Raw genomic sequence first — 12,465 nt, forward strand, 5'->3', positions numbered from 1 at the left:
ACTCTCTCTTATTCGGTCTCGTTCCGTTTTGAACGGTCATTACACCTAGAGTCAAGTGACAAAAGATGTGGCCCAGTTCAATAAATAATTTTTCAAAATGTTTCATTTGACTTGCTTGTTTCTGACGTAATGGGAAAACTGCACCAAGACTAGTTGAAAATATTCTAAACAGATGGAAAAAATGCATGGCACTGATTGGGTATCAAATTTATTAAGGAACTACTGATCTGATTTTGAAAATATTCTCTTACAGCTAGGTAGCACATCATCTCAACCTGATACAAGCCCAAGTCTAAAGTGAGACAGCGCTAGGTATTTAGAAATATAAACAATTTCAAATAATAGATTTATAAAATATTTAAAAAAATAAAAAAATAATATAAATCAGAGCAAAAAAACTATTGTGAGAAAAAATAAAACAAAAAATGGAAAATCAATATTTTCCAGTCCTCTCTTTCAACACAACAAAAAATAATTACCAATTAAAAATTATTTGCATTAAATGCAAACAAATATTATTATTATTCAATAAGTTACAAACATAGGCAACTGAATAAAAAATGGCGTACGAAATAATTAAAAATAAAATAAAAATAATTCTTTTTTTAATTTTCAAATTAAAATTTTTAATTATTTCATATCGCGTATCTTTTTTTTTTTTTTAAAAAAAAAAAAAACAACATAAATTTATATTTTGTTCTTTTAAAAAGCGCATAAAAATATTTTTATTTTTTTTAATCGAAAATAAAAAGTTTTTATTATTTTATTTTTTTCTTATAAATATTTATGACGATTCTATTTTTTAATTTAAAAAAAAAAAAAAAATACAAATTGTGTACAATTGTCGTGAAAATTTTTAAAGTTTTTTTTTTTTTTTTAATACTTTTAATTATTATTTCTAGGATAATATTACTAATTATCGACATACACTGCCTCTTTTTATTAATTGTACGAATAAATGAATGAAAAATAAATAAAATAATATACAGCTCTGCGTTCGGACAAAACTTTAATAAATTCGAGTTATTAGCCCAGTAAATTTAAATATTCTCACTATTCAATTAAAATCAAAATCTAATATAAACATCTTTTTAACGTCTAAGTTCACTCTATATTATAAAAGGCAAAAAAATACCTCCAATTAATTTGCAGCAAAAAATGGTAATGAAAATTTTGATAAGTCCATCTACTGTTTTTTCCCGACTCTACCGATTTCAATCGCAGTCCTATGATTTGGATCCTGTGAGCCAATCTTTGTTCACAGATTATTTCTGCCATTGCATTGTTAATTTTTGTCATTGCATTTATTTCTGACCATTCAATTAAAATCCAAAGAATCAAAATCTAATATAAACATCCTTTTTACGCCTAAGTTCACTCTATGTTAAAAAAGGCAAAAAAAATATTTTTTTTTTTAATATTTAGAAATATTGGGCTCAAATTTAAATTTTCGAATTTACATTGAAGTTTTGTCCTTGCATAGAATTAAGAGTATAGTTAATATAAAAACGTAATATTAAAATTTAATGAAAAGGAAAAAAAACTTTAAAATTCACGAAAAAAAAACCAGCACCTTTTTGCACCTTATAAATGGTTTTATAAACAATAAAAAGCCAAAATACACACTTTGTTTTTTAGACAATATATTTGATGAAAAAATTATAAAAAAATTGAAAAAAAAAACTGAGTTACGTACTAAAAATGCTAAGCAATTTTATTTTATTTTTTGTTTTTGTGTTAGAATCGTTGGGTTTTTTGAAAATGGACAATTTATAAATAGTGATTTAGAGATAATATTTCAAAGAATTTATATAAAATATTTTTATTTTTTAACTGTTTCTAAATGGGTAAACAATGTGTTTTTGCTTGCTAAGAAAAACTAATTTTTATGTCGAACTTTAATTTTTCTTTAGGATATGATTTTGTCATACGAATAAATGCTAACGAACGATCAAAAATCGTCATCGCAATTATTATTACATTTTATCGACAATTGCGAACAGGCTAGGCAAGTAAGGGGGAAAGAAGGTTTTTCACCATTAATACTGAACCTTTCACATACTTAAAGGATTATTTCTACCATGAAGAGCTCACCAACTAATCTTTAGTTGTAATCGTGTGTAATCTCGAACGATTATAGATTATATTAATAATAATAATATACTAATAAACTTTATTGATATGCAAATTGGCTAATCAATTTGATTAGCCAATTTATTATGGATTATATCAAGTGATAGAAGAAAATACGATGTTCTTCTTAATTAAAGAACGATTTCAATTTAAAATGAAATTAATTCATCAATTGTTTAAGGTAGAGTTCATATATTGTCTGGAATTAAGTATTTTGGGCTGACTGTTCAGTAATTGGTTAAGAATAGGATCCATAATTTTCAAATCCTATTATGCTGCCGTTATTTTTAAAATAAATATTCCAAGTCTGTCGTTGGCATTTATTATCCGTAAAATATTAAGCTATTTCTTAAAACAAATTTTCTTATTAATTCCTTATGAAAATTATGACGATAATTTTTTTGTCAAACAATTTCCATAATCGTTTGTCAAAAAATTATTTCGATTCATAATTTAAAATGTATTCAGCGCGTACCTAATTTTTGTTTATATACGGGTTGGTCAGGAAATTACATCATCTTCTTCAGAGATACCTTCATGTATATGGTGAAAAATTTTCACACAATTTATTTTTGTAAATAAAAAAAAAATTATATAATTTTATGCAAATTATTTATTACGTAACTAATTAACTCAGTTAACATTTTCTTTTTTTGTGTACTTGGGAAAAAATTTTAAAAAGAAAAAGGAACCACAGTAATAACGTATTTGTAATTTACTGCCAGAATTTTATGTGCATATGTGTATGTTTTATTTTTGTGTTAATAATTTTGAAATGAAGCTTCCAAAATTGGTTCACTATTTTGCAAATTTCTGCCAGTAAGAAGGTTTTAATTAAAAATTTAATGTTCTAGTAAGGAATAGTTATCGAAACCATTTTTCAAGCACCGACGAATTGTTTCTAATTAAGATCATTCTTCAAATTTCTTAAAAAACTAAATATGGACATTAATTTGAGAAGCGATCAATAAATATTAAAATCATTATTCAGACATGTATATTGCTGTATTAACTGCAAATTCAGAATTATGCTTAAATTTAAAAAATACAAAACTAGTGAAAGCATACAGAAATAAAGTGGTAAAAAATTTTAATATTTTTAAATCATAAATTCGTTGTTTTTGCTTGAAAAGTGACTTTGAAATATTAAGGTTAAAAAAATCGTACTTGAAAGTTTTCTGTACTCAAATTTATAGTACGAATTTGATTTGCAATTTTAAATAAGTAGTAAACAGGCCGAAGTTGTAAATAAACAGAGATGGAATGATACAAAACATTATATTTACAACTGAAGCAATTTCAGAAAATCTGATTTAGCACTGTTATCTTATTTTCAATTGCGAATAACTGTTTAAATTTTTTATTTACTATAAACTAATTAACTTGTGTATTCAAAAATTGTATATTTATTCAAAAAAATTTGATCAAAATGAGTGAGATTTAAGTAGGATTCCGAATCGTGTAATAATTGTAATAAAAGATGGGAAAAAAATATGGAGTGACCTTATAAAAAAATTAATATATTCCAAAATTTTAAATAATTTATTTTTACAATTTGTGCCCTAAATTAAAAAAAAAATTGGGACCCAAAAAAATTATAATAAAATTATGGCCTTGTTATGTGAAATCTATATATATATTTTATTTAAGTCCCTCCTCAATTAAAAATATATCGGAGGGACTCTAAAAAAATATTGTTTTTATTTTATTTATAATAAATTATTTTGTATATCACGTGATATGAAAAAAATTATCTTTATATATTGGACAAAATCTACTTACTGTTTAAAAAACAAATAAATAAAAATTATTATTTTTTTATATTTCTTGGTGCTTGTTCGTCCTCCATCTTGTGATTGATATGACTTTTTAAAGTGAGGGAAGTCAACGTTAAGTGTGTTAAAGTTATCATCGATGTTGTTTGTGCTTCGAAAAGTATTTTTATGATTAAATTTTTTTAATTACATATTTTTTGATTTTTCATGTACGTAAAATTCCAAAAAAAAAAAATTAATTTGGTGTGTATCCTCCAAAAATAATTGTATTCTATTTTTCCTTATTCGTTGAATAGTGAGTAGAACTCTTACCTGACTTGGGTTAGAACTATTGTTATACAAATAACTATCATATATATATATATATCAAGACAGGAGAAACAGAGAATGACAATCTATACCATTTGATACAGGGTGAAAAACGGCAAGAAATGTTGGTGGAGATAAAATGAAAGAAGGCGAGTTAATACTTATTTTGGCTTTAAAGCAGATTTCTCCTTTCTTGGTGCATATTTAATGGTTGTGAGGACATCTAAAATCCTCTTATGATAGTATAGTTCTGCTTTAAAAATACCATCAAAAGAATAAATATAACGATTCCATCTTAAAAATACTAATGTTCAGAATATAATTAATTAAATATTATTTCGTGTTATCCCTCAAATGCCATATGGGCAATATGCAATATATGCAATTCACGAAAATAAATAGTTATACCCCTGAAATATTTTTAAATGGAATGCAATTTAGAAAGGAGGAAAGATTGTGAAAAGGAAAGAATATGTAATATGTAAAAATCGAAAATATAATCGATTTTGTGGAAATTATTTTTATATCAATCTGAATTGAGAAAAAACAGATCTAAAAAACCAAAATTTATTTTAATACAATGTGTGTAAGTAATTTTACACATTAAAAAAAAAATTACTGATGCTCCATTTCAATCATTAATAAAAAAAAAATTATTTCAATAAAAAAATGCTGGCCATTTTTAGATATGAGATAAATTTTATTATTAATTATTATTAAATGTAAATAGTTAGACACGTAAACAGTTGAGAAATATTTTCCATTCTCCTCAGAATAACTTATCGAAATGTAGCAAATTTGTTACGATTAATTATCGAAACATACTTTGCTACATCAAAGTAAAGACATTTTCGACAATGTTTCGTTTTTTGGCTAAGCAAAATGTTTAATCATCGCGAATAATTTAGGAATTGCCTCTCTTTGAATATTAATTCAATTTACTGGAATATTACTTCAAATCGGATAGGTCATTCAGAACTTCTGAATCTATTTCATTGATAACTAGAGAACGAAGCAATTCCAAACTTCCTCTTTCTTATAAGAATTGCAATCTGCTTACAGAAATTAACAAAATGGAAAATATTCTCAAACTTTTTGTAGACAAACCATTTTTATCTTCATTTTCCAAAAAAAGTAATAGAGAATTTAAAAAAAAATAAAAAACAAATATAATGAAAATAAGAATGGTTACAAAAAATTGTATTTGCTAAAAACAAAAAAAACAAAAAACCGTTAGAAAAGAAAAATGAAAATAAAACTTTATTTTACATTTTTAACTTTCGAATATTTAAAAAAAATTCGAAAGTGAAAAATGGAAAATTTGGATGAAAAAACTTAGAGTATATAAAAATGTGTTCTTTCTATACTTAAAAAATAGCTGTTTTAATTAAATGAACATTAATATAGAGTTAATATGATGTTTTTGAAAAGGTTTTAGTGTGTCTCTAAAATATTTCCAAAAAAAGAATAAAAAGTATATATAAATATATAATATATATTTAAAAAAAAAAAAAATTATAAAAATAGGAATATGAGAAATAATTAATAAATAAATAATAAGGATTCGAAAAGTTCATTTGAAAAGTTTTCACTTATAAAAATTTATAGTACAATTTCTATTTCTAGTATAAGGCACTTTTTAAGTACAAAAATCGATCGCCATAGTTTGACCTTTCAAATTTGAATTTGTTATCATGTAAACATTTTAATACCATAATGTGCCCATTTTGATGCACTATTATTTTACAGAGTGTAATAATAGAGGCAAGATAGAGTTAAAAGACAACTAATACGAATATATTATATTATATTACTTTAAAATCAATTTCACGTGTTTCTAAAGTTAGTATAACAAAAAGCAAAGTATTCTGCCAAAATAAAGAAACTCTTTGGAGTCAAAATGGCGATCTAAATTTTGTACATGTACAGTGTGCTTTAGTATATAAAACGGATTGTACTACCTACATTAATGTTTTATTTATGCAAATTGTTTTTTTTGTGAAAAAAAATTAAAAGAACACGTTTGAATAAAATTACATTTTTTTTATATGTTTAGAGTGAAGTAACGTTTTAACAAAAGATATTTGTAGTATCGATACCATTCAAATTAAATAAATTGATATCATTTTATTCCATATTTCGGATTAAATGATATCATTTCAACCAAAAAACAATACTTACTAAAATAAATTAACAGTTGTACGAATATTTTTGAAGTTTACTAATTATGCTAGAATACAAAAATGGTGTTTTAAGTTTTACAATGTTTGCTGCCAATTGTAAATTTTTCCGTACTAATATTTATCCTCTCTCAAAAGAGGTATATACGTAGCAAAAAAGTGTTACGAAAAAAGTGGATCAGTATGGAGCCTTTGATTTCGCACTGATATGCGGGGAAATTTTTTTGTAAACGTTTTTCGGAAAATGTGAAATAAAATTCCATTATTTCAAAAATCTAAACCTTCTTATCCTTCTCTAATAAAACATTCGTGTTTTTAATTTTAAAGTTTCTCGATCATGCAGAACTCCTTTTTGAATTTTAATCAGAATCTGCCAGTAAGTGAGTGCCAAAATCAATGATCCTTGGGAGTAGATATCTCGGAAATTAATGAAGCTTGATAAACAAATAATTTATTTTGTCTTGACTAAATATTACGATTACTTATTAACTTGAGTATAAACATTGTTTGAGAGATATTAAATTGACTGTGTTTGAATTGTATCGAAAATTCAATATAAACAATCTCATGAATCTTTGCAAATGTTTTGAAATACAATCTGTAAATGGGAAAGAGTCCATTTTTCCCCAGATCTTTATCTCTAAAAGAATATATTGAATCTTTAAAGTGAAATTGTTATTCAAGAAGTGGTGATTTTCGACCCCATGTCGAAAATGTTTAACTGAATACTTTTTCTTTATATTGGATTGAGAAAAGCGCTCCATACATCATTTGGTTCATAATTTTTGGTATCACAATTGCAAGTTAAAGATTTAATATCTATAAATTACCAAATTCTATTATAAAATTTAGTAACTTCCAAAAATCATACAATGTTAATTTCGAAAAAAAAAATACAGAGTAAGAAAATAAATTTAAAAACAAAGCAAATATTTTGTTGTATAAAAAAAATCCTACATCAAAATAATTGTTTTTATGTTATTTATAAAAATATATTTAAAAAAATATTAATATATAGATCTAGAAAATGTTAAGAAGTAAAAAAGAAAAAGAAAATTTGAATCAAAAATTCGATTCAAAAAGAAAACAAAAAAAAAAACTTTTCATAAATTATTTAATTTGCTTTATTCAGTCTCTTAAAAAGAAAATAATTACATGCATTGATCGACATAGGTGTACAAAACTCTATTCCGAGAAGAAGAATTGTGTAAGATTTTAAATTTAGGATTCTTTTTTTGCGAATGAAAAAAAAAATATTACCGATTGTATTTTATTTTTCAGTTTTATTTTATCATCAGTTGACAAAAAAAATTAAATAAATATTTATAAAAATGTGTCAATTTTCTCGTTTATTCAACTTTTTTTTAACCATTGTATAACACCGATAAATGAAACCTTGGCAACATAATTGCAGAAATTATATTCTTCTTTCTTCTGATAATTCTGTGATTCTTTTGTTACCAAGATTATTTTGTTGTATCTTTTTGTGTCCATTTAATCCAGAAGGCGCCTTACAAATCTCGACCAAATTAACTTGCTGAACTAAATTTTATTTAGATGACCCAAAAACTTGTACGAAATATCTCGGGAACGCCCTCTGATGTCGGAAATTAAAGACTTAGAAAAGTGACTAAAGTAAAAGTTGTTTAGCTCGAAGGGAGAAATCTGATAGAAGCCTTGAAGTTGAACTTGACTTTCAGGGGCATAAGTTGAAAACTAGCTGGTAATAGGTAAAAAGAAATAAATTATAGAAAGTTAAAAATTATCCCTTCTAGAATTACTCAGGGGAATGAAGCTGAAAATAGGGTACAACCTCCGAAATCCAAGTAACTGCATCGATTTTGTTGAAATTTTGGAAATAAGCTCTACTTACCATCCTATTCAAAATCTAGACCATGCCGAAGGCCGCTTTTTATCCTAAAGGGGTGAAAACTACCCCTTAGTGCAAAAATGCAATAAAAGTGTTTTAAGGACTTTGTAAGAGTGGGGAATGATAAATTATGTTGAATATGAGTTGTGCTATGATTTATCATTATAAGTATAATTTTTAGAATGTTTCAACCCTTAATAATTACCATAAATTACGATGAAAAAAACGAATTTTCGACATTTTCACAAGATTCAATGCTTAAAATTCATGGAATTTTTTTAAATTTTGTAATTAAGCTCAACAAACCATCCTCTTTAAAGTCTACTCTATGCCGATGTTTTCAATTTCATCTTAGAAAAACAAACAAAAAAGGAAAATGTTTGTTAAAAACAGGCCTACATTGTTGTTCCCGAGTATGTTTTTCGTAACTGCAGTAGTTTTTTAGTTATTTCAAAAAAAAAAAAACAATTTTTTTTGATATTCGAAAATTTTAAAAAAGTTGATCGTGCCTATTTCAATTGTAACTCACTCAATTTTTGTCCGATCGACTTTTAACGCAGCTCATTTTGAAGGTATTTTCAAGCACTACAAAAAATATTTTGCTTATAAAGCTATAAAATTTCATTTTTCCTCGTTTTTAAACGTCAAACAACAAAAAAAAAAAAAAATAATAAAAAAAAAAATAGATTTTTTGATACGGTATTACTTACTGCTCGTTGTATTTAATAAATCGATTAAGCAATCATTCTTTTTATTTTTTTATTGGCTACAATTTTGTTCATTACAACTATGGTGAAAAAACGCCTAGTTTTTGAGTAATTCACGAAAAATCAACTGAAAACGTGCCTTTTTTATGTCAAATCTGTGCGCTTTCTATTGCAAATAGCTCAAAAAGTATTTGGTTAATAAAAAAGTGTATATGACATTTTTTTGCTCAAAATTGGTCACTCTATCGATTCCAGGAGTTATTTTGACCAAAACTATTTCCACCCCCGAGAAGGGGTGGCAACCACCCCCAGGAAGGAAGCGCCCTTCGGCGTGATATAGATTTTGAATAGGGTGGTAAGTAGAGCATATTCCCAAAATTTCATCAAAATCAATGCGGTTACTTGGATTTCGGAGGTGAAAACCTTCATTCCCTGGGGTAAATGCAAAGTTATGTCTTCCAAGTTTCTGACATCAAGAAAAGTTAGATACTTTTGTATAAAGGCATTTTATAAAAATTTTAAAGTGTTAATTCAATTTTTGTAAAAGAAAACTTGGGGATTTATTCTATGTTTGTATTTTTTTTTAATCTGTTTTGAATAGGCTTTTTCATCATGTCATAAGCGCAAGTGCAGAGTTTATTTTTTCGTACTGACAGCAATAAGTAGGACTAAGATAGAAGATATTTGTTATTCATTTTATCACATTGGCTATAAATCATTTAGTTCGAAACAAATGTGAATCATGATTTTAAAATGAAAAGCCCTATGATAAGTTTTTTAATAATGTTAAATGTGTTATGTGTCCGAGTTTTGTGTAAAAGTTAAACCGAGGATCAAGTTATTCGACGATTTTTTGTCTACCATTTTGTTAAGAGATAGTCATTGGCAACACATTATTTGTAAAAAATAAGAAAATTTTGAAAGGGTCGAAAAGGCCAAAGATTGCAATTTATTTCATACATTCCATTTTTTTTCATATTTTGGCAGTGCCAAAATGGCAAATAAAAAAATTCCAATAAGAAAATCGAAATACTTAATTTACGGTCGAAATACTTAATTTACGATAAAGCGACCGAGCATTGTGGCTATTCGATCCACGATTATATTTTATTAACAAACTTATCTGTATCAATACTCCAAAATATAGTTGTAAAATCATAGAATTTTCACTTATAAATACTACTCTTCTTTTATCTGACAAAATAACACTTTCTGAGATATACCAAATTGTCACCGGAACAACGAAGCAGTGGTTATTAAAATTTAAATTAAGTGGCCGCCTTTCTATAATTTTTGATCCTTATTAATTTTAACCAATTTTTTCAGAGATCCTTAAAAACTGTTGGTAGATCTCGTTCATCATCCTTGAAACCAATCCGTAAACCACGATCTAGCAATAGATATTCCGTAAACATGAATTACGAAGTAAAACGTCGTCGACGAATATCCAATGGTAATAAAGATCGGGGTAATACCGATCCGAGAAAAACCCGTTCCGCACCGTTAAATAAACGGGAAAGTAGAAAAAATTTAAAGAACGAAGATATACCAGGGAAAACAGATCTTGGTGGTGGTGCTGGGAAACCAAAAACTGTTGCATTTAAAAACTTAACATCCGATATCAAAGAGTGTAGTAGTGAAAGTTATGGACAATTTGTTGAGATTCGTAAGACGTCAAATAATACACAATGTTCTAGTTCATCGGCGTCAAGTATTTCCCCCAATTCAAGTGAAGTGAAATTGGAAGAAAATATTAGTAATAAAAATGATAATAAGGACGATAATAAAAATACCCAAAAACAAGAAAAGGTAGTGAACTTCGCTGAGAATATTATTGATAAAGAAGAAATTGCAATAAAAACTGGATAGAAATATAATTTTTTTATATTGTCGTTGAATTTACTTTGATAATGATTTTTCATGAAACTGTTTACTAAAAAAATGTATAACATTGAAAATGATTTATCATAATAACAATTGTTTATTAAAAAAAATATATTTTCTATATTTAAAAATAAGTTTTCATTTTGAAGCAACCACCTAAGTTGAAAAGAACACAATGTGCTACTACCGAGGGCTTACACCTTGGCTTACACATTTGAAACAATTGCATCTAGATTTAGTCATTGCATTTAGCGCTAAGAGACTATGTGGGATATTAGGCATCTTTTTAGTACAAATCACTAAGTATAGATACAAGGAGTCCGAACGGTGTAGGCTTTTCCATAATATTCATGTACACCATAATAAACCCAGATCATAGTTCTCTTTTCTGTCACTGGCTGCGTAAGAAGTCAGGACGTACCGATGTTATTATTATCTGTCACAAATAATTTTTTGATAGCACTTGCACTTGCAACCCTTGTTGTTTGTTGAGTAAAAATTATGTCAAAAATTACTTTGAGTGTAAATGTTCTAGTTTGCGTTCCTTAAATGCTAGTAGTACCACGCAGTAGTATATCGTCATTAATAATAAATGAATGCAAGAAATAATTTAGAAACTAGTAAGATTAGTTGTCATTCAATTTACATTGAACTCAAGGGCGAATTTCAAAAGAACCTTTGGGCAAACAGATATGAAGTCATCGTTATGACAATGTAAAATTAAGATAGTACACAGCGTTCGAAACCGTACGGTAACTATCGTACATATAATTTCATGCCAACGTACTATGTACGATAGTCTACTTTCAGCGTATATCGTACAAATTTGAAACATAGCGCCTTATTGATTTTAAAGCTCTTCTTAATTCGATATTACGTTTATTAAGGTTTGTTTATTCATTAAAGGAGTTAATTTGATAAGTACGATAATTCTGTTTTATATACAATAATTTATACGCTACTGGCCGATAAGTTGCCTCACTTCAGGTTGTGAACACTGCTAATACAACTTAAGTATCCACTCCATTGGCACGGAAAACACTCACGGCGTAGATTGTTGTCTACCGCGACGGGAAAGCAAATTATACTTCTGTTTTTTCACCACGAACTCATAAATGCGTTTGCTGCGTCAATGAAGTTAAAATTGAAGTGTCTCAAGAATCTTAACCAGCAGATGACAAATAGGTATCAAACATAAAGTTAAATGTTTATATATTTGCGTTATCTTACTTAACTTTGTATTAAATAATAATGAAAAATTGTAAGATAAATTAAATATGGACAAGAAACTATTATGAGGCTTCGGAAAAATTAATGCCATACTGAACTTCGATAGAGGCCTTTTAGGGCTGCCAAGTCAAAATAAAAAAACCGTAGATCATACGATTGAAGCAGAAGACTTCTTTTTTTGCCTTCGTCACGAAGAATAAATTATACAATTTTTTTTATTCTTGAAAAATTATCCATATTAACAAAGTATTAAATAATATTACTATAAAAAAATTAACTCTAGTTTTTAGACATTTTTTTACATTATTCTGCCGATTGTGATAATTTGTGAAAAGAATGAAGAAACGCCTCAAAAACCGAAGACTTCGGTCCAAAAC

General features: G+C 26.7%; 1 protein-coding gene across 1 annotated transcript in view; it reads left to right on the forward strand.

Moving 5' to 3' along the window:
* Positions 1–12,465, forward strand: part of LOC123291593 (transcriptional activator protein Pur-beta) — a 52,154-nt gene that overhangs the window by 37,764 nt on the left and 1,925 nt on the right. Inside the window, exon 8 of the mRNA XM_044871934.1 lies at positions 10,301–10,830. Within this exon, the coding sequence (XP_044727869.1) occupies positions 10,301–10,830 (530 nt within the window). The remainder of the gene's footprint in view (positions 1–10,300; positions 10,831–12,465) is intronic.

Source organism: Chrysoperla carnea, chromosome 1, assembly GCF_905475395.1.
Source record: "Chrysoperla carnea chromosome 1, inChrCarn1.1, whole genome shotgun sequence".
Classification (NCBI taxonomy): domain Eukaryota; kingdom Metazoa; phylum Arthropoda; class Insecta; order Neuroptera; family Chrysopidae; genus Chrysoperla; species Chrysoperla carnea.